The sequence below is a fragment of the Lathamus discolor genome, chromosome 2 (genome assembly GCF_037157495.1).
Source record: "Lathamus discolor isolate bLatDis1 chromosome 2, bLatDis1.hap1, whole genome shotgun sequence".
Lineage (NCBI taxonomy): Eukaryota > Metazoa > Chordata > Aves > Psittaciformes > Psittacidae > Lathamus > Lathamus discolor.
The window spans coordinates 30628357-30655966 of NC_088885.1; the positions used below are offsets into that span (position 1 = coordinate 30628357).

A 27610-nucleotide genomic window follows, 5' to 3' on the forward strand; every position below is an offset into this window, starting at 1 on the left:
GGAAGTCAAGGAGGATGATGGATGGGGAAAGACAAGTGGCAGGACCTCAAGTTACTCTTTTTCCATGTTGCTACAGGATCTTGAAATGGGTAAGGAGAAGAGACTCCATCAGGAGCTGCGGGGTGAGACATGGCAGCAGTGCAGGTGTCAGAAACACCCTTCAGAGGAAAGAGCTGGAGAAAGCACTTGGAAAGCAGTAGGTCTCACTGCTGGGCAGGGCTTGTTTTTATCTTCATGTAGGACAGAACTTCCTCCAGCACATGTATTTTTCCTCCTCAATAATAACTGGTCCTTTGGGTAATGTTCAGAAAACAATGTGGAAATTATAAGGAAAAATTAACTAGGGAACAGGCCACCAAAAATGCTTTGAAAGGAAAAGCTTTGCAAGGTTAGCAGTACTAAAGGTCTTCAGGGGAGGACGGTCAATACATGAATGATTTTTAACAGTTAATAGACATTAGCACACATTTCATACTTCAGCAGAGGCACAGCAGAAGGCTATAAACCTGGCCACAAATATGTGAGAGACTATAAGCAGTAGTCTTGCCACTAGGAATGGCAAATTTTAAATTTCCTAAGGAAAAAATAGATTTCTACCACAGTGAGAAGAAGCCAAAGCGTAAACCTGGAGAGAGATATGCATATGCCCATACACACAGGATTGTGGTACAGACATACAACTTTTATGACTTATTTAGCTGTGATTAAACTAAAGCATACCAAACTAAATTAAAAAGCAAAGTGTCGTGAGGCAAGAAAAGTTTTTGTAAGTGAACAGAACATATTTTTTCTCTGCATAAAACATAACAGCCTGAAGGAGCATTTATTCATAGAGAATTCACCTATATCATACAACATAGATCACCTAACAACACAACTGAACACACTTGCAGGACACCAGTTCTCACAGCCAGTAGAACTAAGGAAGTAGTTCTCATTAAAATTCTCAGAACAGATAAAACACTAAGCACCAAAACATACAAATCACACGTCTACACGAAAGGAGTATTCACACCAACCCAAATCAATTCTAGCTCCTCCTAAGCAAACATTACAGTAATAGTAGGAGAATAACAAATATTTACCTCCCATACCTCTTAAAGCATCATCTTCTCTTTAGATACTGATTCTAAAAATCCTCCTCAAAATAATTACTGAAGGTCTGAGCTGGTTTCTGAGGAAGATGATAAATGACCCTCCATTCGCTCCAGCAGAGGCCCTAATTGCCTGCCTCTACTAATAAACTAATCTCAGGCACCTGGAACTAGCAGGCTCCATGCCGGGCAAGCAGGGCTCAGGTTACCTAAGAAATGCTGCAAATATATTCACACAAATCACTAACCCTGCAGATGTGCAAATACTGCTTTTGTCATATTGCTGGAGAGATGGACATGTGTTTGCAGTGCTGTATCACATAAAATCTGAAGATGAATTCATTGTGTTGCTTTAATCCCTTCCAGAGTCCAGGTGGGCATCTGGGGAGCCAGATAAGTGTTTTGATTATTCACATTACTCATTGCATTAATCCACTCATTGCATTAATCCACTTGTCTGTGTGTCACAGTGTATCTTAAATGCTCACAGCATAAATACGTAGCTGGCTGGAAAAAGTACATGTATTTCAGGAGTGCCTGTTGTTTGTAAAATGAAACCTAATCAGGAAGTTAGCCTAAAACTTTGACTAAAACCTAAACAAGTCCAAACTTTGCTGATGCTTCGAGTTTTTAAAATTACAGTTTAAGGACCTGGCAGTCACCAGAGGATGCAAGCAAGCCTCAGTGTTAGCCCTGGGAGACAAACTACTGCATTTTTAACAAAATTTAAAAGGTTTCCACAGGCAAACAGTTTTCCATGACCTCTGAAATTAAAACAGGTGTCATGCAGTTTTCCATCCAACCATCCACAAATTTCTTCTCCTTCCATGTACTGATTATGCTGATAAACATCTGTCAAATTCAGGGTATGTGTCTGGTTTCATTTGAGAAGGGAACAATGATATAAACAAAATATAGTTTAGCAGAAAAATACACGAGAGCAAGAACAGGCTCTCCTCTTTGACAAATTCCTGAAATGTATGGCTGGCTGGCTCCTAAGTGACGTTCACACAGGTTGATTAGCATTCTAAAATATTACCTTGATTTGCTCATATGCCTGAACAATAGTGTTATTTCTATTGGTCACATAGATGCAAACACCTAATCTTGTTATAAGCAAAGATAGGATCACACTCCTGAATTATCCATGTTTTATAGTGTTCCAGACCTAGGATCTTTTCTTCTTGAAGACACCATTAAAAAAAAACCCAAACCAATCAAAAACCACCTAAATTAACTTTTTCAGGTCAGAGACCTGAGTAGATTAGATTTTGGATATTGACTGAACGGCAAACTTACAGCTTCACTGAAGAAGATTGTGCAGTCACTGCACAAATAAAGTTCAGATCTGAAAGTAAAATAAAGGCAGATGAGGCAGCTCTAAAGGCTCAGAGCTCAGAGTCTAGCTGCACTGAAAAAAGTCCAAACAGAAACATTTGTTTCTCATCCCCACTCACTGAGAGCTGAATTTCCAAGATTTTCTTATGAAGTATATTTAAATAATATTGTTTAATAAAGACTGCCAGAATACACTGGTGCACCCTTACTGGCTTGAAGTAATATGAACAATATCCTTTGTCTTCTGTACTCTAGTAATTATCAGAAAAGTGAACTCAGTTTATGAATTATCATTAGTTAGTGTGAATACTAAAAGATAATATCAAAAATCCCCTTAACCAAAGAACTACACAGATACCACGCAATTAATCCACCTGTGAGGTTGAGGAGAGCAGCAGAAATAACAACAATTCTGTTCATTTCATGAATGATAGTAGAGGTCTGTGTGAAGAAGGGCTCCAGGTAGGATTTTGTCTTCCTCCAAACTGCTCAGCTAGCTCTTGTGCTTTGAAACAGATGGAAAGGAGGCAGGAGAAGGTGAATAAACCAGCATCAGACAGACAGTCCAGCTGTCACAGCTTAACCCAAGGATGCAGGGTGTGATCATGCCACAGACATCAAAATAACTCCTTTATTGAGCATTAAGCCAGCATTGAGGATATGAGTGCTAAATCCTCACAAAGGAATTTATCTACTTCTGTTCTTCATAGGAAAAATTCAACAGAATAGCATTCATGCATTCTTCACTTCTCACCAATCATACACACTCTCAGAAAAGGTTACAAAAGATTTGTATGCCTAGGAGAACAAAAAATATCTCCTCTGAAAATTAATCACAATAAAAATAATTAGTGAAATTAAGTAAAAACAAGGCACGTCAGCATTTCAGGAAAGAATTCCTGAATGTTACGTTATGTTCATAGAGAAAGGGGATGTACAGATCTCCTCAGATACCTCAAGATATTTCATGAAATATACAATCTCATCCTGCCATCATACATTGAAAAAGCAATAGGAAAACTTGGGGACTCTATTTAAAGAGAGGGAAAAGGTTTAATGATGCCAAACGAAGACTTCTTGTCAAACCTCTTTTTGCAAAGCCTCTTTTTTGCTTACTTATAATCTTTTTCTCTATTTAGTCACTTATACAAGGTTCCAACTGATTTACCTTCCTATAACCTTATGTCTTTTCACTGAAGTGTGACCCTAGATATTAATGTGGGTTTTGAGGCTTACTTTAAAACATTTGCTCTCATTTCAGCTGTTACTCATGATTACTGTTTTCATAGAGGCCTTTTTTTTAGGTGCAGGGTAGATATTCTCTCTTCCCATGAGCTGTGGGTTCATTTTGCAGTGTACAAGGAACTGGGGTACTCCAAGGTACTTCTACCTGCTTTCCTGCACAGCCTGAACTTGGTTTCACCTCTGTGGGTACCCAGCAATCCCTCCTTGGTTGGGTCAGACCTCTGAGCTGCTGTGCCAAGCAACAGCACATAACACTGCTCATTGTTACTGGGTCAAAAAAGTTAAAAGGACCCATACATGCACCATATATACCTGCATAAAGGTATACCGAGCCAAGGTGAGGATAAACAGAGCCTGCAGTTCTTAGGTGTGAACTTCAGCTGAATTTATATTGCAGAATGGTTTGGAAATCTCTTGCTTGCATTCACTTTCTGTTGATGTTCTAGGACTATATGCACAAAAAAACGAAAGGAAAAAGAAAAGGACTTGTGGAGCAACTCTGCTCTTGTGGAGTGAGTGAATGCCAAGGTTTCTCCTGACTTCAGCAGGGTTTCAGCCTTTTGTCATGTCAGCAAAATTCATCATCTGTTGACAAACAAAACAGAGGAGGCCATCTTCCTTTCTGCCCTCAGTCTTTTCACACCTGCTGACCTTTCCTGAAGTCTGGCACTGCCTACAGCCGGCAGGAGTTATGATAAAAAAAGATGGTCCTGAAGTGGGATCTCATGTAACAATTCCTGAATTTCTAAACCATTTGTGAAAACCTATGCTCAAATCATTCCTGGTTTCCAGAGTACTCTGGGAACTGAGACCTCTGTAGAAACTTGACTCACAGCTGCTCAGCAAGTTTTGTACCTGGTAGTAAGGACACCACTTTTCACTTTCTGTGCTGTAGGAAGATTTTATTTTTATTTGTGTAGGGTCATAACATGCATATTCTAACATCATATTATGTATTCAATATATTGGAAAAACCTTTGTCTTTTATAAGCTTCTGAATGCAAAACCATTTTTCCCTCTATTGGGGAGAACTGACAGGTTGCCTGCTGTCACCTACTCTCCAGCAAAGTCAGCAGCCCACACTGTCAGTGTGAAAACATCTGTTGAATGGATTTATTGAGTAGGTCTTAGCTGTGAGTTGTTGTTGAGGGGGGGAGTCCACACTGTTTATTACAGCCCTGACCTAATGAACTTAATTTGTTGACATGTTTCCCTCAGTGTCTTACTTGATCCCATCTCACATGTCTTTCTACTGTGCTGTTTTCTTGGAAACAGGAGTTCCTGGCGCATCGGCGTGTCCACCAGTTGCAAATCTACCACGCTCAGATGGCTACAGTTGGCATGGCGGGATTAGATAAACATCAGCCAGTATTTAGGACCCCATCTTCCCCCGCTGATTCCACATTACCTCAAGCAGATATGGACCAGCCCAGCCAGCATGTCTACACCACTGGTAGGATTCCCCAGACTGCTTTTAATAGGCAAGGAAAATGCATTTGTTCATGTAGGATCAGCAGACTTAAATGCCTCAAATGCCTCCTGCAGCAATGCATTCAGTTTTAGCCTTACTGTTCCTCAGTTTTATGATGCTGTACTGGCATCAAGTCAACCAGTGCAGCTGATAAATCACATGCTTAATATTCACACAGCCATAAATTATTATCATTGACTGGCTATGGCAATAGAGTAACAGGTGCATTTTTGGTGCTTTTAAGTCATTTATAGTTTTTTCTTTCATTTCTCTATCTTCTGGGTCTTTTCTCTGTGTTCTTGTTGCCTGTTTTGTAGAGACCACCAAGAAGTTGAAGAGAGACCACCAGTTAAGTAGGAAAGCTGCAATATAATTCTCGACATCTTCATTTTATAAGTCAGTCTATGCTGCAAGATTGCTTTCCCTGCAGAAATAGCAAAGCTGTAGCCATGACTAAAAGGTGATGTTGATTACAACTTTGGCATCTTTCAGTAGCTGTTGTGGAGTCTACAGAGGAAGGATTTACGGTCAGGCCCTGGGAGTCCTCACTCAGGGAGCATCAGGTATAGCCTGGTCTGTTCAAAGCAGAGTGACTGAAATCCCAAAAATCTTCAGTGTAAGGAAGAAAAAATAAACACACAAGCACCATTTCTTATTATGGGTAATCTAACCTTGCAAGAGCACCCATCTTTTTAAGAGTCAGAATCCCAGAATAACATTACAGCATGGTTAGAAATGAAGATTCACTTACTTTGTGCACAAGAAAGGGGAAATGAATACTTGGAGATAACATTTATTCAGGTTTCTGACAGAGGTATTAGTTCCTTCACATCTGTTGGCAGACTTACCATGACCTGAAAGCTTACAACTCTTCAGGCTGTGACCATGAATTGATCTATGATGGAGTTAATGGGCACTGTATGAGACTGTGCAAGACAGCATGCTCTCCCATATTCTCAATTAGAACAAGAATTTGGAAAGCAAAACATAACGTTATTATATAAAAAAAAAAAAAAAAAAAAAAAAGAGATGTCCTTAAAGCACTGCAAGTGAGTGTGCAAATAGATGCAAGGAATTTCATTTGCTGGGTAACAAACATTTGTTACCTAAAACCCATGCTATTTCACTTTCCATGAGTTTCTGCAAAAAAAAAAAAACCAGCTGTGTATAGACAGGATTATTAAAAAAGGCCACAGTTTTTCTAGTTGTGCTTCACAGTGTCCCCAAAACACTGTAAACTCATGCTAAAAGATTCAGAGAACACACCAGAAGTGAACTCACTATGTGCAGGCTTCAGTGTCCTATTCAAAAATCTGCAGTTCCACTAGAAAAGCTGAATGGAATTACAAATGTAAAGTCTGCTGTTTCATTCTGATTGCTAAGGCTTACTGACATCTCCCTTTGTGAGTCCCCAGAAAGGGGACTAGGGCCAAGGGTGTTACATATATCTGGGAACTTGTGGTATCAGTGGAACTGATCAAGAAAGAAAATGTTTAGTTGAGCTGGAAGAATAAGAAAAGGTATGAAATTATGTAGGACAAACACTGAATGGAGACAATGTGGGAGCAGGATGTACCAGGCATAAGGGCTTGAGATCTGACACAAGGAAGTCTCATAAGTTCTGCAACAGAAATGCAGACAGACCATACACAGAGTCAAGGTGTAAGATTGTGCAGACAGTTTAACCATGCCCCTTTAGTTAAGTATTGCTACTATTTCCACTGCAGTGGAAAGGTAGAAAGAAGGAAAGAAGGAAAGAGAGAAAAAAATGTATCTTATTCTAACAGAAATTCTCAATCTTTCACTGTACTCCTTACTCCAAATGAAAATATCTTTTTCTTGAATCCTTGTTTCTTCTCTTATTGAAGCCTTTTTCCTCATCCATCACTCTTTCAAGACAAACATCTCTACTCTTTAAAGAAAAAAAATCCTCCTATTTCCACCTTCTCTACAACTTTATTCTTCTGCTTTTCCACTTCTTCTCTGTACCTTCACCTCTTTTGTATCCTCTAGGCACTGGCTGGAGACGCAGTAAAGTACTGTAGCTGCTTCCCAGCTGTATCTGTGCTAACAGCCAATACCCCTGGGCTGCTAGATCAGTTCTCAGATGCAACAGAGAGATGCAACCTCTGCATTCACAATGAAGCCTGCTTGAAGACGCCCCTTTCCCTGACATGTCTTTAGGCTTGTAGGCTTACATATATAACCTTTGTCGCTACTGCATCTGAATAAATTGAAAATATATTTAATTTCTATGAAACTACCACCTTTGGAGTCACAATGAATTGACACTTTGAAACTTCAACAGTTCTAATACAGTTTCTGTGAATACCTAGATTGATATGTGCATCATAAACATATGGTATGGTACAGGACGGGTATGGTATAGACTGGCTTTATTCATGCATAATATTTCCTGGGTCTGGCTGGTGCCCTAGCATTTATTCACTGGTTAGTGGAAAGAAAGAAGTTGACCCAATTTTTATGTGGCCTTTCCTAAATTCTTCGGGAACTTTGAAAGCCCTGAACAAACTTGTCTGACCACAGTGCTGACCTGCTCTGAGCAGAAGGTTCGACTAAGACCTCCCTGTCAATCTCAGCTATCCTGTGGTTCTGTGATTTGCTCCTGTAAGAGAGCACAAGATGCAACCGGTCCCTAGCAGTTGCAGCACTAGCATTTTCAAAAGCATGTAAAAAAGGAATTGGTGTGTGGAAAGGGAGAAAATTCTGATACAGCTTGATGTGAGGTTGAATTCAGACTTTAGAAATTAAAGTAAAAACACCTCCCTGCCTTGTTTTATTTCTTACTGTTTTTGTGTGGGTTTGTTTTGTTTTGTTTGCTTGTTTTTTGTTGTTGTTGTTTGGTTTTTTTGTTTGTTTTGTTTTGGTTTTGCTTTTGCTTTTTTGATTTGTTTTTCTTATTTAAAGATAATATATTCTGGAAGAGAAAAAAAGGTAGAAGAAAAACTCTTGTGGCAGAATATTACATGGGGATCTAAATAAGCCTATATTTTTGTGAGACATGAAAGAAAATGCTCTTAGCCAAATATCTGAAGGGAATATTGGCTAATATACCCTGAATGGAATAAGAAGGGAAAAAGAATGAGGATATCTGTGAAAGAGCTGTGCAGTATATATACAGTAAATACATGAGATAAAGAGTTAAAGATGGAAAAAAATATAAAGTCTACCAGATGTTCATTTAGATGGTTTACAGAATATTTGACATAATTCAGTTAAGACTTCTGAATAATTTATTAAATATTCTTACCTTGGGTTTTCTTATTGGCAATGTTCTCCAGGGCATTTCACCTTCTTCAAAGCATATTCTTAGCTAACAGTTTTTATGTTTCTTGCTCTCCCTTTTGTTTAAAATATTATTAAGAGAAGCTGAACCAAATGAAGTATTTGGAAAAGAATGGGTGTTAGGGAGTCCCCACCAAGAAGGGTTTTTTTTCTGATGTAATGCAAATTCAGTTTCTTTTGTCCTGTGTCCTTTATCATTATATGGTTCAGTGGTGCCACCATTCCAGTCTGTCATCAGAACCACATTCTGAGCTTGCTGATATTGGTGTAAATCCAGAATAAGTCCACCAGTCTCAGCAGAGCTGCTCAGATTTACACAATGAATCTGAGAGCAGAATCTGGCTGAAGGCATTTGCTCTGGAGAGACAGAATAACCATCTTTTATTAATATTTCACAGCAGTCTGCAATTGAAAACAGTTGTTTCTCTCTCTTTCTTGCTCTTTTTGTGGGGGTGGGGAGGTTATTGGCTGAATCCTGTTAGGGAAATCCTGCAGGCTATTTTTAGCAGTAAGCTCTACTGCTGCACTGTGGTATTGTACCAAGCACACGTGCTGTATGAGCAGCAGCCACACATCTGAATTACTTGCACATCCTAAATCAATTTAAGTGCTTGAAATAAATGAAAACGTATATTTCAGTCTTTTCTTAAGTCAATTAATCCTGCTAGAAATGAATTTTACACTCAGTGGTGTGAATATCAGTATTTAAAAATTTGGAACAGATGCTTCTGTCATGCAATATTGACTTGACCCAGTTAAACTGTTTTTTACTGGGACAAAATAATTCACATACAATAAAATTACATTTGTAGTTATATTGTATTTTGGGAAAAATACTAGTTCACTAGGAAAAGGATGTTTATATCTATGTCAACCAAAGGAGGCATCCTGAATATACAGGTACAGCTTTTCACTTCAAAACCAAGGGTTAGTTCCAACTCCGATATAGGTCATCAAAAAGTGTCATTAGTATATAACATTGATTCTGCATAATAATAACATAGTAAAAATTTTTTTCTCTGTTAATTTCAGTTCGGTCTATGGAAGCCTAAGCCTGTAGGGAACATTGATAATTAGAATAAAACATTAATTGAAAGAGTGGCAGGCTGGAGATAATTTCCACTTTCAGTTAATTTTTTTAATGTTTAACAAGTATTTCCATTCAAATCCATTAGATGTAACTGCCTTCTTTGCCCAAAAGCTTCTGAAAGTCCTGATGCATGTACATTTAGCATCTAAACACCTTCTCTGTTAAGCAGGGGGATGGGAGGAAAAGTTTTCTTATCTAATGGTATCATGATCACTGGCAAACTGTACAATCTGGGTATGCAGCAGAATGCAAAATTAAAACATTTGATGTGAAGAAGAAGAAAGCAAAGTATGTGAGCATGGACTTATTCGTGTCCGTACTTGCTATTTCAAATTACTTGTAAGACCTGATGACAGAGCAACAAAGCTTATAAACATCAGAGTGGAAATAACTGCAGAAAAAAGGAAATTATTAACTGTGTTGACAATGCCAGCAGAGATTTTCAGTTGCATTAGTTTATTAGCCTCAGAAAATTTTTACTGATTTTTTTTCTTTTCTTTAGAAGAAAATTTAGAAGAAAATTTATTGCTTATGAACTATTTTGTTTGTTAGATGATCATTTAGCATAAAGTCAGTCATGCTCAACATATGTATTACGTTTGCATTCTCCTTAAGCTAAACATAACTGTTGTATTATCATTTTGGCTGAAATAGCAAGATTGCAAAAGATGAGTTCTAAAGTGCACGAACTAAGAAATATGGCAGCATAAATATTTCTAGAGCATCATAATTTCTGTCTGGCTTCTAACTGAATTATCTCAGAACCTTAACTTTTCATTGTCCACGATATATCCTGACTTTTAGCAGAGTTTTAAAACACTTTTAAAACATTCAATATCCATTCAAGAACTTTGCTAAATAAGGGTAGTATTGAGCATGTTGTTGAATCTGGACTTCAGTTTTATACTTTCTTCACTTACTGACTTTTCAGTAGCAGGCTAATGCAATTTTCCCAGAACTGTGTTGGCATCCCCAGTAGTGGTGACACATAAGAAAGAGGTTTTGAAGGCCAAGTTTTGCGATTTGGAGAAATTGTTAATTTAAGTCCCTTTCAACTTTAAGAGGATGAAAAATTCAAATGTTTCCAATCAAATTCTTCACAGGTGTAAGGAAAATATTTTTATTCCAGACATTTCTGAGAGAAATGCAAGCAACAAGTAAATAAATAAAATAATTTTCAGTGTTTCAGACTTGGTTTGAAAGCCTGGAAAATTGAGGTTAGCTCAAGCCTACTTATTGAAATTTCTCTTCTGCTTTTATTATACAGCTACAGAGAAATGTGATATTGATAACTGTTCTGTATAAAGTTGTTCTGTCCTTGAATAAATGAGCATAGAAAATTCAAAAGGTACCTTTCACTGCAGTCTAACAATAGGATTTGGTACTGATTGAGTAATGGGTGGAACTTTTCCTTTTAATGAAAAAGGACTCTGGCTGTCACTGTTGCAGCCCTCTGAAAGTTTCATCTGATATTTTTTGAGATCTGGAATTAATATAGTACTAGTTAAGCAGCCCAAATACAGAGTGGCATTGCCATTTCATTATTTTTTAAGGTTTTTCTGAATTACTTTCCTTACACTGCTATAAATAATTAACCTTTTTGTGTTATATGTAGGTTAACAGCCTTAGCTGACCTTATGCACTAGAGGAAAAGAAAACAAGTGATTCAGTAATAGGACTGAATCTTTTCTATCCATAAAAGCTTTAACAAGGCACCATCAAGTTTCCTTTATTTACAGATAATTGCATTTGTTAGTATAATTTCTTGAGAATGCATTTTTGCCTTATCAATATCACAAGATGTAACCTGTATTTCAAAATTCAGAACCTCCCAGAGGAAAAAGGTATTAAAATCTAGAATTTTAATTTTGCTGTAAGTGTTAAATAAAATCCAGTTGTACTGTAGTATGCATGACACAGGACAGTGTAACTTGCATTTCTCTCACTTTTTGTTCCCTATTGTGCTGTCTTTGTGCTGAAGGTGTTGTATATGACAGTCTCATGTTGAAGCACCAGTGTATGTGTGGCAACTATGCTAATCATCCTGAACATGCCGGAAGGATCCAAAGCATCTGGTCAAGGCTGCAAGAAACTGGGTTACTAAACAAGTGTGAGGTAATAAAAAAATAAAGACAAGATATTTGACTTGTTAAACTAAATGGCAAATTTATTAAATCCTTTTGTAAGAGAGTAATTTGTCTTAGGAACTATTTAACTGACAATATCAAAATAATGCATTTTAGGAAAGCACACTTCCCAATCAGAAAACAAAGAATTTACACATTGAAAGTCATTTACTCATATACATCAGAATATAGATAAAGGAAGGTAGACAAGCAGCTGTCAAATGGCAAGTACAGTCTTTTCAACAGCATAGTTCTTAACTTTTTCAAGCAGCTGAAGATTTTATTTCTGTAGGAGCATAGAACACTGGAGCTTTTTTTGATGTATTTTGTATCACTCCACAAGCACACTGCATCTTGTATAATTTCAGACTCTAAAGTCTGTTTTCATAGCATTTTTATTAGCCTGGTGTACAATTGGTGCCACTTCAAAACCCGAGACATTCAAGTGCAATCATCTGACAGTATCAATGTTGAACTTTCTCCTGCTTTGATTTCTCTCACAAAAATTTTTATTAAAGCATCATGCTTAAATCAGATATAGGCTCTGAGGTATATATATGACTTAGGTTACCGAAAAATAGCCTTTTCTTGTCATTCAGTGCTTCCCATAAGTTGTGCAGAACTGTCAGCTTTTGCAGAAGCCTGTGGCAACTGAGGGTGCTTACTGCACTGCAGCGCAAGTTAACAAAGTTCAGGACAAATTTGATTGTTTTGCAAGATCCCAAAATTTCCAGGGCATTTGTGCTCTATTTTCTTTAATTACTTTTCTTTATGTACTTGAGTTTTTACAAACCCAAAAGAAAACATACAATAGATTCCTTTAATTAGCTATTAGTGACTGTCCACAAAGATTTTTCTTCAGGTAGCCTAGTGTACTGGGCAGTGAGACATTGCAAGCACTATAAATGGATTTCTTGCATACACTCATCTAACTAGATGGCAGCACTCTAACAGGCTAATCCTTTTCTTTTTTTTTTTAGCTTGGATAATTTTTTTTTCAACCTTCAGGAAGACTTTTCAGCAAGGCTCTTAAGGCCTCATATCACATCAGTGGTTTCACTGGTGGGATCGCATACTTAAGGAGTCAGTTAAGCACATAGCCAAGTGCTTCAGTAATATTCACCAAACCAAAGTGCTTCACTAGTTATCTTCTTGACTCAGAACCCACTTCATATGTAAAAGACAAAAAAAAAAAAAAAAAAAAAAAAAAGAGAAAATAAGTAAAACAAAAATGTACTCGCTTGTATTGCTTTCTTCAGTAAAAACAGATAGTTCCAAACAGTAACTTATATGCATCTGCAAAAGGTGTAAATAGGAAAAATTATATAGTTTAGTCTGAGGTGTGTGCAGTCCAATACTTTCCTGGAAGGTCTTGCAAAATCCAGTGATTGGGCAAAAAGGAAATAAGTTACTTCATGTCGAATGGCTTTTTTAATTTTGACTCCCATTATGTGCTTTGAAATGAGGCTGGAATGTGAAATGTGCAGTCAAAATGCGAACTTTGATGATAAAAATTTGAGGAACCTCAGCGTGAAGCTGGTGTGTAGATTTGGTGCTTATCTTGATGCTATTATGTAGCTAAAGACAGGACTTTATTTGGTGATGCAATCTCTCTTTTGCTTCACTGAATTCTTTAGCACTTACCTGACATCAAACACATCCTTAAATGTGCTCATTTTTCAAAATATGAAGGCTGTGGTGATTCACTTAATTGGTGCTCTGATTTTTTAGAAAGGTAATTCAGCTGAATATGACTCCTGCTACTAAAGGAGAGGTTATTGCATTATTAAAGAAATAATAGGCTGCCACTAAACTGCATTCTGAAATAGACCGCACTGACAATGAGGAGTCAAAGCATCACAAAAAACTAGTCTTTTTTACTGACTTCTGAATGCCCCTCTTGGACATCAGTATTTCTTAATATAGTTTCTCATATAATTTCCCACAGTTTCTGTCAGAAGGAGTAGGGAGATCACTGGTCAGCTTTTGCCATGCGCACTGCCTCATGCACCAAGCCTGAAGGGCAGTTTAGGATTAGCAACCTGTAACAACCATTTAGGAAAACCTCTGCAGTAACTGTGAACCTTCTTTTTTTTTTTCTCTTTTACTAAATAATTGTCCCACAAGAGAGCTGCAGTCTCACTCTTTGTCTGATGAGGAGTTTCAGGATCAAGGCTAGTTCAGTCAGAGGTAGCTCAAATCTTGTTACCTTTCAAGGTGCGTATCCTTGGCCACAGGCTTGTGCCAGGAGGCCCTCTCTATTTTCTTAATCTAAGAAGAAATCCTTATAAAAATGAGAAATTTATATCTATGCTATCTTTGTTGGAGTAAAATGTGTTTCTAAATCATGCAATGTAGATTAATGTCTCTCACACAGCTCAGGACTATGGCCCTGGAGAGATGATCAGCCAAGAGCACAGAGAACTGTCAGTTAAGTGGGCATGGGATGGTGGAAGTGATATATACTGGGCTGACACCATGCTTGCTGCAGCTAAAAGATTAATCTACTTAGATTAATCTAAATGTATTCTATTACCTATATATAGTGCTCATATTGCCCCCTTATATAGCATTTTTAAATATAACTTGGTAAAATCATAAAAGGTTTGACTAGGGTACTCAAAGCTGTGTCTTCATTACAAAATAAAATATGCCTAGGATTGTTCTTCACCACTGTGGCCAACTGGAATGGAAAGGCTCATGTTCATACTACCAGGAATGCTCCCTGACCCATGCCAGTGACCAAACCATGTCTGGAAGTCGTTTGGGAGAGTGCTAGCTGCTGCTCAGCCAAAACGGTGTGAAGCGCCACTTTAGCAATTTAATAGTACAGATGATTGTGTTCCTCTGCCTGGAAATGTTTCCTGGCACTGCTTAATGTACTGCTGCAGATACAGCCAAACGAGCTTGCTTTTCCAGACTGTACTTTGTTTTTCTAGCTGTAGATATTTGAGCTCTAGAGTTATTCAAACAACAATTTAGAGGATTTTTGCTAAATTGAGAAACTACTTAAAGCTTTACAATTATTTTTTTTTTTTATAAATCTTATCACTCTTCCAAATAGATAGATTATGTCCCCCATTGTCTTCCCCAAGACAAAGGAGAAACAAATTCAGACTACGGCCAGCTCTGAAGAGTTGGACTTGAGACACCTATACCTGACTGAGCTCAGGGCAAGAGAATAGAATAATTTCCTCATGTAATGGACTTTTTAATAATGTTGGTATAAATGTATTGAGAAAATAAAATTCAGACACAATATTTTTAAATTGGTTTATAGTTTTGTGCATTTTTACTGAAATACCTATTCTGTGTTTGTTAAAAACAGACAGATGTAGGACAGACAGGTATCAATGCAGCACGAGAACAGGGCCTCTAAAAGATGCAAAGATTGAAATAAAAACATCCACTATCTTTATTTTTTATTTTTTTTTCAATTTTTTCTTGGTATAGAGTAATGCATAGCTGTCCTATCTTTGGGACAGAAAAAGGACTGAATTATGTTTTGGTAATGGTGTCTGCTTTCTACTTGTTATAAGGAGAGGAAGTATTTACATATCTCCTTTGGGGCCATAATTTAGGCACACATGACTGACATTAGGCTACGCTAATCAGCACTGTTTTAGAAAAGAAGAATGTAGACATGGTCCCACTTTGTGCCCCCACCTTCACTTCCTTTAGGGACTGTGGTCCAGCAGCATTTTTCTTTTCAGACTGGAATTTGATCTGAATTTTGGTAGTTTTCTGGATGAGGGAGACATCTTACAGCTTCTGCTGTCCACACCTTATGGACTGAAGGTAGAGAAGAAACAAATTTAAATATTACAACAACCTTGAGTTGACCAGATCACATAAACTGAAAAATATATTAAAAAATCCATCCTCTGAACCTCAGTTTATGACTGAAGAAATAATACAGGAAAAATTAGTCTTTAAGAGCAAAAATCTTTGTAGTATTGACCATATTCAGGTTAGGCACTGGACAACCAAAATACATGAAGAGAATAAATGGATCCCTATGTGGGCGCATGTGTGTCAGAGATATGCTTGCAATTCCCACATAATGAAGAGAGAGCAAGTGATGTGTGTGTATGGACTGGTAAAAGATCCATATTATCTGTATGCATTATTAAAAACAAGAGTGAATTTAACACTTAACAAGAAATCGCAGAAAATTAGGAAAAACCTTTAAGACCTTGTTTACAGACTAGATAACCTAAGGGAACTTCAGAGACACTTATCTCCATATAAATAGCTGCAGTAAATACAATGGACACCTTACACTGACAGACCAAAATGAAAAATATTTCTTAGGCTATGTCAACAATTCCTGTTAGTTTAGCTGAGAGAAACAGGCAGTGTCACCTTTGTTTTTTGGAATCTCTGATTGTGCAAGAGTTTAGTCTGCTGGAAGTCTAACCAAAATCTTCAGGTTAATAGAGGTTATCGATGTGAAACTTTAACGGTCTATTTTAAACAGAAGACCAGAATAGGCAGTCCTCTTTGACCTTAACTTCTGAGAAAAGTGAAAGTGTTTCCCTGTTGTGGGGAGAACAACTTTCCAGTTCTAGACTGATTTTTTGGTATCAGCTATTCTGCTCTCCTGAGATGTATAAATGTCTCTGTTGATGGGGGAACTACTTATGCCAGAGGAAAAAGCCAACACAAATTTTCATGCACATTAGAAAAGGATGACTTGCCTTCTACTAAGGATGCAGTAGATGGAAGGATGTAGTACTCAAAACCTCCTGAATGAAACAAGTGCTATGCTATTTCTTTTTCATGAGCCTTATGTAAATTTTCTGCTTTCTATTACAATTTAGGGTTTTGATACAACCATGGCCAATGAAAATTAAGAAAGACACTTTAAAAAAAAAATAGGTGGAAAAAAGCATATGTGTTAAGTTATTCAAATGCTTATCTTATGTTTTCTGACAACTCACACCAGTGAAAGCAAAAAACTATTGCTTTGCATAAATGAAGTTACATGATTCCAGATTCTGGCAACAGACTTAAGACACGCTTTTATGGAACTGCTAAATCCTGACATCATTATCTAAGAATAATTGTTCTTAGCAATTAATGCAGTTAACTTTTAATATAAATTATTTTTTCCCTGTGGAGAGCCTTAGTTCAGATTTTAATTGAAAATGGCTTGATATGCAGAAATGCTGGAAGGGTGGGATGAAAGGAACAGTAAACGAGGAGATGGGAATGCAAAAGACCACAGAAGTGTACTGCTTACCCTTCCCTTTCCTCCTGCCATTTACTTTTTAAATGCACTTGTCAATACTCATGGTTGGAGCTGGAGAAGCCATAGAGAAAGAGCAGTTCTGGGCTGTGCCTGCCTTGGCAACTCATCTCTTGGCTGTGCTCCAAGGACCTCACTGCTGGGAACAGCCTGGAGTGAGGCATCCTGTTTGGTGCTACCTTATTTCTGCTACAACATATTTCTCCCCTAGAGAATCTGGCTGGCAACACTGTGCCACTGGCAAAAAGTTCTGCAGAGGCCACTGCCAAACCAGCTCTCACATAGCTCCTCATTGTAAAAATAATGGCTAGCTGCAGGTCTTTTTATGGTTAAAGGGCTATGGCATTTAACAGCACTTAAAAAAAAGCCAATTAATTGTCTTAAACATCTCCTAAAAAGTTTTTGTATAACTTGTAGAAAATATATGACCAAAGAGTATTTTACTCAAGGCTCTTTGATGTGACCTTCATAAAATACCTCTTTACTTTTTTTTCTACATTTGTTTTAGCTGTCCTAAAAGCCAGCCTCCCTTCCCAGTTTTGCTGTGGAAAATAGGGTATACAGATTTTAAAGCAGCTTATTAGAAACACAGACCTTAATGAGAATGGATGAATGAATAAATGTTACCAGTCACCTCTCTTGTGAAGAAAAATATTTTATCTGACCCGGAAGAACCATTACAGTGTTTACTGACTCCATGAGGTAACATAATGTGCTGATTTTGATTGTGCAACTGTGTGTTAAAAGGATGTGAATGCACTGCTACAAATTCTCATGTGAGACTGGGAGAGGCTTGAAGAAATTAGAGAAGAAAAAGGGTTTATTAAGTCATTTAATTCTTGGATCATTCCCTAAAATGTTTTTTCCACTGCTGCATCCAGTCAAGTTTTAAACACTGCAAGAAACAGGGCTTCCACCATTTCCCTGAGGGGAGCTTGTTCCACAGTCATCTAGATCTAACTCTAGAAACATTCTTCCTGATTAGTCAGAAAAAACTGCTGCTGCTTAACTCAATATAAACTTTACATGGTTATTCTTACCGCCCTGTGCAGTTTCTCTCTTTTGCAGTGCACATTCTCTTTAAAATTTAAAAGATTGCTTTCTTCTCTTAGTGAAGAGGTTGGTGCTTTCTGATGTGCATGTGTAGGGGATGGATATAAGAATTAGAACTTAATCTCTAAGAAAACTAGAATTGTGTAGCATTTCTATAGCAGGTTAATCAGTCTATTAAAAATAGAATTCTTATTTTGATAACTTCTGTACCTGTTTACCTGTAGACCTTGACTTTCATACAGATCCACAATCTAAATTATAAGAGGTTTTGCCCCAAGTGCTACAGACCTTAAAAACAGGCTGTTTTCCCCCCACATTATCCAATATCAACTGGAAAGATGATCTTGGAACCAGAACTTTGTTGACAGTGATGTTTATTATGCCTAAACCTGAACAAAATCTGCTTCACGTGTCTGCAAAGGTTGTGCAGCATTAGCACAAGCAGAGAGGTAAATATTTTTATGACAAGCTGTAACTCCAAATACACACAAGGAACAGATCTGCTGAATAAGGAAGTGTTTGCTTTATCTTTTCTTCCTTCTTTTATATTTTCCTTCCTAAAGTTGTTGATTCTCAATGGATTTATATAAAGACATCCCAGATTTTTTTAACACTGATTTAAGTGGGGAGAGTACAGGCTGGAGGAACAGTTAAAGAGAAACTCCACTTATAAAAGGAAGCAAGTGAGTCAGCATGTGTTAACAGCAGAAATGATCCTGGGATATTGAACTTACTTACATTTCAGAAATTAAAAGATATAGAAATATTTTATTAAAGTATTTAAATTTTAATTTTCTTCTTTTCCCTGGCTGTCCTTACTGTGATCACCTTCTTTCCAGCAGCATAAATCACAAGTCCTAGTAGTGATGCAAAAAATATTAATCCTTATTCAGAACACAGCTGTAGCTCACAGGTGTGAACAAGTTTTTGCTCTTTAGACTACAGTTTTTCTAGCCAGATTTCTTAGCTAAGAAATATTTAATCTTTTGGTTTGTATCTCTTAACATAGTGTAGAAAAGAGGATCAGAATATTTTCATTTTCTTATGTGTGAAGCCCTGTATTAACTCTGCTAAGACTTAAGTGAAGCATTTGTGATAAACCACACATACATTTGTTTTTCATATAGCATTACTTTAATAAACAAATCAGTGTCACATTCCTGCATGATGCAATTTCAGCCCATTATTAATCATACTAAATGTTATTTTGGACGTTTACTTTTTTTTTTTTCTCTCCCTAAATATTGTCAGTGGAATATTGTAGGCTTCTGCTGTTTTCTTTCAGCGAATTCGAGGTCGAAAAGCCAGTCTGGAGGAAATACAGCTGGTTCACTCTGAACATCATTCACTGCTGTATGGCACCAGCCCCTTGAACAGACAGAAGCTGGACCCCAGGAAACTCCTAGGTCTGTACAGGCCTCTATTCTACTGAGAACAGCACATTCCAGCCCTGTCATTAGTCATAGCTGGTGTCAGTTTAAAATACTTGGCAAGCAGTGTGACAAAAATTCACTTTTTCCAAATGCATTGCTATGTGGCAGGAGAATGTTACAATGGAAGCCAAATATAGATTAGCAAAACGCACAGGCTGGAAAGCAGCAATAGTTGTTTCTACTCATTTGCTTCAAAAATCATCCAAGTGTTAATGCTTTACTGTAATTTGTTCTCTGTTGGAGGTCAATGGCAATTTTGAACATCGTTGGTCTTCTATCTTTTTGTGTTCTTTGATTTGAAAATGAGAGCTTAGAATCACTTGCTTGTCAGAATTGCTTGTTTGCTGTTCTCATTTGCTTTATTTCAACTCTTTCAGCCCCGGTGAGTGCAGATACCATGCCTAAGTCTTGCTAATAAGTGAACTTTATATCAATGCCTTCCCATTATGCAGTATATGCTATATTTCTAAGTAACAGGAGGGAAAAACCCATTAAAATATTAAACAGACCTGTGGATGTACAGAATAGCAGAAAACTGACAGGATTTTCACATCAAATATCTTCATGCACAGCCCATGCTCAGTGAATATTTTTTATAATAGAAAAGTAGGGTTGAACTGAGCTCTGCCATGAGTGTATCATTGAAGCAGATCTACCTGTCAGACCTGCTACAGAGAATGTGAAAGGAAACATACAAAAAGGTAGTGCATTTTGGAAATAATCTGTGGGTGAAATTCCTACATTTATGTCCTAGCACACTGGATGAAACACTTTAATTTTCAGCTATTTTTATAACATTTATTCTAAAATGTGGCTGTTTTCCTAATTGTAGTGAAACCTAGCCCAAACAAAATCGATACTAGCCATCAAAAGAAATGCTGCCACAGTTTTAGTAATACATAGCAACTATTTTGCTTTGGAAACTAATGCTAAGAGTTTCTTCTTTAAGGCAGACTGTTACTTTGGTGAGCCATAAGAGCACGTAAGAGCAATGTCTTGATCACAATACTATCTAGGTTTGTACATCTTAGGCAAGGCAACATCAAAACTGGAAAATACTTGTAGTAAGATAAATTCTCTGGAGCTTGAATTTCCAAGGTAGGAAAACCCACTTTAAAAATTAAACAATACAAACCAAACCCCAAAAGCGTTTCCAAGATAAAGGTGTAAATTCCTGTAAAATTAAAATTTGGAAACATTCTGAGTTCATCAACATTGTCAAAATGTTCAATTTTGATAGTCAAACATTTCATTTAAATTTTGTTTTATTTTGTTTTATTCATTTCATTTTAATTTTCACATTATTTAATATAATATACATTATCAATATATGTATTGTGATATTAATGATAACAAATGTTCCCATTTGGATCTCAGTGGTTGACCAACAAATGGGATGCAGTGTGTAGCTGCAGTTATGAGGTGAAAAAAGGAACTGACCCAGGTATCCTCTCTGTTTCTGCCTATGCACAGAGAATGTAGAAATCTTTGTTTACCCAGTCTCAGAAAGCCATTTCGTTACCCAGTTCTTTACTTGACACTCTTTGCCTTTTTTATTTGACACTTAGTCCGAAACATTTACTCTCTAAGTTTATATCAAGATCCCACTCCTAGCATATATTCGGAGTGTATACTTGGCTTATTGCCCTCTTCTGTCTCTGCTTCTAGGATGTTGCTGCATCTCATATGGCCTTTTACCAAGACAACAGTCAATAAAACACCCTTCCCACATGTTTTTGCATGTGCCTGGTTTTTGGCTGGAAGCACTAATCATTCGGGCTTCCAGACTCTTATGTAAAGGAACTTAACTGTCTCTTACATTTTCACAAAATGCAGTGTGACTGTTTCACCTTCCCTTGTCCCCAGTTCAGTGAGGTTGAACCAAACGAATCCTGACATTAAAATTAACATCTTGGTATAGTGTAGAAATTCAAAATGATGTGTAGCAAAGGAGAAAAATCTAAAGGAAATGTTTCTTAAAAAAATGTCATCAATAGCAACATCATCTCATAAAACATTTCTATTTCAATGAAAGTGCTTTTTTTTTCCTACAGAAATTGTTCCATAAAATTATGGCTTTGCATCCTAAGGAAAAGGAGGACCTTTCCTTACTCCTCTGCCCACCTAAGAAGACAGTGGCAGTTTCTTCTCTACTTGTGTTCTAGAAAAGTGTTTGCTCCTTCTCCCTGTTCAGAAGAGAGGGTATATGAGTACATCTGCTTTGTCTGAAGCAGCTATGAGCAGAAATGAGATTTAAGTAAGACTAGGGCTAGAAATGTGCTACTTGTCAATAAATGTTTATTTCAGTGTTGGTTTTTTTTGTGAAAAAAGCTCTGTTCTGGAAGACTGCAAAGCAAAACAGCTGAAACGACTGAAATCAGTGAGAATTATGCACACAGTTATCATTCCCATATTCTTAGTGGTTTCAGAGCATAAACTGGCTTGAACTCTTGGTTTTATTTTCTCTGCATCAGGGCCTACAAATGCAGCTACTGTAAATAAATGATCACTTCAACTTCTACATGATTGCGTAGTTAAGCTTTTTTACTGCTTGTATTTCAGTGTGGTACTATGTTGCAGTACATTGTCTTGACCTGAAGGAAAATAATATGCAGGCTATGTATCACATCACCCTGTGGTTTCTTGTGACAGAAGAAAACCTTTCAAATCTCTTTGAATAAGCTCAAGGGCAGAGCAGTTATCAAACAGGTCTTACAAATTTATTTGCTTTTTCCCTCTTCAACCATAATTAAGAAAGTGTTTCTAAAAAATCAAGTTTCCAAAAGTTAAAAGTTTGTAAAAGTTCGAAATAAGCTGTCAACACATCTGTGACTGTGAGGCAGTGTTTAGAGTACAACTAAAAGATCCATTCACAGAGCATCTGTGCAATTGCAATTACAAGTTAGTGAAAAAATGAACACTTGGTGGAAATGGCTTCATTCCTGAATGATGATACTGAAAACAATCAGGTCCCCTAAACTGTGCCTTTTTATAACTGAACATACTTTTAAATTTGTTGATTTTTCTGAAAGAGAGTTTTTGCAGATCACTTTTCCTGCTTGTCAGACTCTCAGTCCTTAATTGCCAACCTCCTAAGCAGTTTCCTTGACTTCTGTAGGGGCCCTGACCTTAGTCAGTGATGGGTTCTTGAGCACCTAATTCGAATAACCAGCTTCTACTGCCTTTGTGGGCTGGAATTTTAGAGTGCAAATCTTGGATAATTTTTCTAGCTCTATCAGTCAATTGTTCTACTAAATCTCATCTAAAAGATATTTTTTCTCAAGTAAGTTGTTGATAGCTACAAATTCTGTCATGAGACAAAGCCAGAAAAAGTATTATTAATTAAAATTTCTCTTCCATCTTACTTGAACTATCCTAATATCATTTTTATGATTATTATCATGGAGGTACCCTGGGGTGTGGAAGGGTGTAACTGGAAAATGACTGCTATGTACCAAGTTCTGCTGGAATATCAACTCCAAACATCATGAGAAATTCTGTTTGATTAATTTTCAGGGTTTGCTTTTTGTTGCTGATTTTCATTTATGGCTGTGTTGTGAGCTCTTTTCATTTTGTGAGGCTAGCTAAGTGATGGACTTACTCTCCCCTAATTGAAGCTTTCCCCACTGTTCTCTTCATGAAATCTCAATGTTTTCCTTGTTCTGCAAAGTCTGTTATCAATCTGATCAAAGGCCTCTTGTCCGTTAAAAATGCGTCTTGGATTTTACTCAAAGTGCAAAGCACTTTCCTCATCTCAGACATTGCAGTCTGGTCTCTTGTACTTCAAAGATGATGCCTTGCAATTCTCTTTATGCATTTCATTGGCACCTGCTAAACATGAGTAACTGCAGCATTCACCCCTTCCATAACAATGGGTGGCTCCTCTAGGTAACTTGAGTGATTCACTATCTAATGTTTCCTCCAGATGGCAAAGTTACAAAGCCAGTTCTGGTGATAAGGCAGGGAAAAAGTTTATGTTCTTTTCCACAGCTGCCTTAGGATCAGATTACACACTGGGATAGGAACTGCATCAAATACTGAGATCCTTACCTGGTTTTCATATTGTCCTTATCAAGACAAACAGTGAATTTAGTGATACAAAAAAAAAAAAAAAAAACCATGAATGAATAAAAAGTGAGTACAAATATAAGATAAACCCTATCACATCATCTAATATACAGAGCAGAGCAAGCTAGAAATTAGATTCTTAAGCCTATTTTTATTCCATTTAGTAGAATGTATTTACTGAGCAATACTTAAACAAATAGTATTGCTTTTTATGTTTGTGAAATATTAATGTATTCATTGATGATACGTTAATAAAGAGAACAGCATTTTTGAACAGACAGAGAAAGGCTGTGATTTTCAAAGGAGAAACGTTTTTTGAGAGATGAAGTTAAGAAATTAGTTTTCAGTTTCATATAAGCTTAATGAGGCTCCCTCTGTTCAGTGAAAAAAAACAGCCACTCCTCAAGCATAATTCACTGCATTGGTTTAGGCTGGGTAAAGATAATTTCCTCATTCCACAGACTGGAAGAATCTGAGATGACTAGCTTAGACAAGCTGCTTATCAGCTACAAGTATCAGGATGATTAGTTGCCCTAGCTCAGAGTGACTTTCTGTGGAGATTTGATCATTATACTCCTTTGAAACTATGGCTTACCAATCTTAAGATTTGTCACTGTTGCAAAAGAGTGCCTTAAATATCCCATGGCTGATTTGCTTTCAAAATACTATTAATATTTTTTATTCTAATATCTGTCATTTTCATTGTGTGATACCAAAATCTGAATTACACTAAAGAGTGCTTACTGTTCCAGTATTCAAATGTCTTTTTTTGATAAATGATGCTCATTGTTTCTTTTTTTCTTTAATATATAGGAAATGTGTCTCAAAAACTCTTTTCCTTGTTGCCTTGTGGGGGACTTGGGGTAAGTACACGTTTGGGTTTTTTTTGCAAGAGGGACAGCACACAACATATGTACTCACGCATGAATTCCTTAGAACTATTGCATTATCAGTTCAAAGTCTTCAGAAGCTGTTAAAATCTGTAGAGATGAAACCTGATCTGCTACTACAATTTTTTTTCAAGGACATGAAAAACAGTACATTACAGTAAGCAAATGTAACAATTAGATAAGAACATATTCTGTGATAATGTGTACATTTCTTCATTGTCCCACTTGGGTTTTCTTACATGAGCTCTTTTTTTTGAGGAAAGTAATATAGGTGTAATTGTTAGAGCAGAATGAGCTTTGGAGAAGCTGTTTTGTGTACTGTTGATAAATAAATATAGCTTCATCTTTTTCAGAAAGGAAAATATATTACTAAAGCTAACAGCATGAAAAGCGCTCAATAACTGCTACCCAGTAACTTGGGTGTTGTTAAACTAATAACTTATTTGAGCTTTATGTCTTGTTTTGAAACAGATTCATTCTAAAGTACAAGCTTGTGAGTATTAGGACACAGCAAACAAAAAACTGCAAGCAAAAATTCTTTGCAACACTATATAAAAGAATTAATCTAAATTATTGAAAACCATGGAGAATGAAGAATTTATACTGATATTGGTATCATGCTCCTATTAAATTATAGAAAAGATAATACCAGGGAGAAATAATTTTCACATACAGGGTTTTTTTTTTTTACAGAAAAATATTCTACACTTTTGGTCCAGTTGGGTCCATTATTTACTGATGTCAGTAATATCAAAGTGAAATGATGATATTACTAGGTATCAATGGGCTGGCTGGATGATGCATATACATTTTAGTTCCCTTTCACTGTTTCTGTGTATGCAGGAATAAAGACACAATCTCTGGAGGTCAACTTCCAATGCAACATTCTAAAGTTTTACTTACTTTTTTCCTTCACAAAGGATAAATTCCATAACATAGAATCTTAAAAAGATTTGGGTTGGAAAGGACCTTAAAATCATCTAGTTCCAACTCCCCTGCCATAGGCAGGGACACCTCACACTAAACCATGGTGCCCAAGACTTTGTCCAGCCTGGCCTTGAACACTGTCAGGGAGGGACTATTTACCACTTCTCTGGGCAACCTGTTCCAGTGCTTCACCACCCTCACCGTAAAGAATTTCTTCCTTATATCCAACCTGAACTTCCCCTGTTTAAGTTTAAACCCATTACCTCTTGTCCTATCACTACACTCCCTGATGAAGAGCCCCTCTCCAGCATCCTTGTAGGCCCCCTTTAGATACTGGAAGGCTGCTATGAAGTCTCCACGCAGTCTTCTCTTCTCCTGGCTGAACAGCCCCAACTTTCTCAGACTGTCTTCTAGTCTTGTTTATAGCATGGGTTGTTTCAAAGTTTTTTTTATTATGAGATACCTGACAAAAATTACTGATTTTGTAAGGTTTTAACACTCAAAAAAGAAAAATTCCATTTTAGCTTTCAAATATTTAGTAACTTTTGAGGATTACTGAGCTATTAGTTAATGAAGAAAGAATCAGGAGTGGTAATCATTCCAACTTCTCTACTGTGGACTTAGCTTACTGATGATTCTGCCTAAAATTTGGAACTTAGTGACTAGCAGCTTGGGGGTCATTTCTGTATGAGGATCAGCTAACATTACACATTGACGTGTAGACATGTATGTACACACACATGCTTATATGCACATATTTCAGTATAAAACAAAAGGTGATTTTTTCACACCATTGTTGCAGTTATTAAGAAGTTTAGAGAAAATTGAGCAAGATTATCAGTAAAGTTGAGAAAGGATGTTAGGCTTCTGAGTAAAGAGGAGCTCATGTAAACTTTCTTGACAAACCTCTTTTAGGGCTTTGGAAAGTAAATAGGACTGTGGTATGCTTTAAAGATCATAAAATTTTTCTTTGAAACAAGTAATTGCAGTATTAAAAATTGTGAATAGAAATGTGCTTTGAAATCCCTCTACCAGTGAATGTATGTTTTAAATCTAACACGTCAGAAATGCTCAGTATAAATTAATTTTTAAAGCATTTAAATTTATCTACACTTTTTTTGAGTCTGTTTGCTTTATTTTTTTATTTAAAATTATGGAAACTGGATTAAAGAGCATGTTGTAGAAATGGATCTTTTATTTATTTCTTTTCTAGTTGGTTTGCCTTTCTACTTATTATTATTGTCAGGCTTGCTGTGGGGCTCTTTTAAAGGAACGGGTTATGACCTCTTTCAAAGGTAAATAATCAGATTAGGAACTCTCTTTCAGTGATATTTAGCTGTCTATTGGCTAAGATGAGCTCTGGGAAAGGGAGCTGCTTCAAACTGTGTGGAAAGTAATTCTTAAGGTTAGTTTCAAAAAATAATGGTAGAAAGAAAGAAGCAGCATTGCTACTTAGTAGTTTTCAACTTCATTGAGGATTATAAAACAGTAATCAATATAAAGCAGTAAGAATAGCTCACACAGAGATTTTAAGGACGGATGGAAGAATTAATTTTTTTTAGACTTTTGTTCTCATTTATTTTCTTGCTTGCTAAAGAATACAGTGAGAAAGTATTAAGAAAAAAATTAATTCCATTCTCACAGGAGACTTTATGGCTGCCTCTTGAATGATAGTTTTCAGAGCTCTTTGATCCTATTGTCTTCTAACCCTATGGGGACCTTGCTGGTTGTTATTATACAGCTCTTTTATTACTAAACGGATTAGCGGTTAGACTACTCACACAGGTGGGAAACCTGGGCTCATTTCTCTCCACTGCCTGGCTGGATTTAATATCAGAGCCCTCATCTCTTAGTGGAGATGATTATTATCACCGAACTGATTATAGACTGTTTCTGGTTCAGGACCCTCACACCACATGCTGAAGCTGTGCCAGGGCTGGAAAGAACATTGCACCAGTAAGAACATAAGTGGGATAAAGCCCATGTATCTGAGGCTATGATCTACCTATAATACATTTATAAATAATGTGAAGTCCTACCTGTAATTCCATGCTCCACAAAAAGAATATGTATTATATGAAGGTACCCCTGGACAAAATGGAAACTGCTCTTGGAACAAGGACTGGAACCTAGGACTTCACAGGCATTGAAAGCATGATCAGCTGACAGGCTATAAAGACTATATTGACAAGAGTTTGGGATGGCTTGCATTGTTCACAAAGCTCTAACTAACCTCCTAATCCTGAATTCTGCTATATTATTAATTTTGTTGTTGTCTCTGTTCTAACAGCACCAATAAACTGAAGTCAAAATCAGAG

The 27610-nt window shown here is 36.8% G+C and overlaps 1 protein-coding gene across 1 annotated transcript in view; it reads left to right on the forward strand.

The window, feature by feature from the left end:
* The window catches only part of HDAC9 (histone deacetylase 9), a 457613-nt gene that overhangs the window by 310189 nt on the left and 119814 nt on the right, over nt 1–27610 (forward strand). Inside the window, exons 12-15 of the mRNA XM_065666283.1 lie at nt 4953–5130; nt 11526–11659; nt 19260–19380; nt 24289–24338. Coding sequence (XP_065522355.1) covers nt 4953–5130; nt 11526–11659; nt 19260–19380; nt 24289–24338 — 483 coding nt within the window. The remainder of the gene's footprint in view (nt 1–4952; nt 5131–11525; nt 11660–19259; nt 19381–24288; nt 24339–27610) is intronic.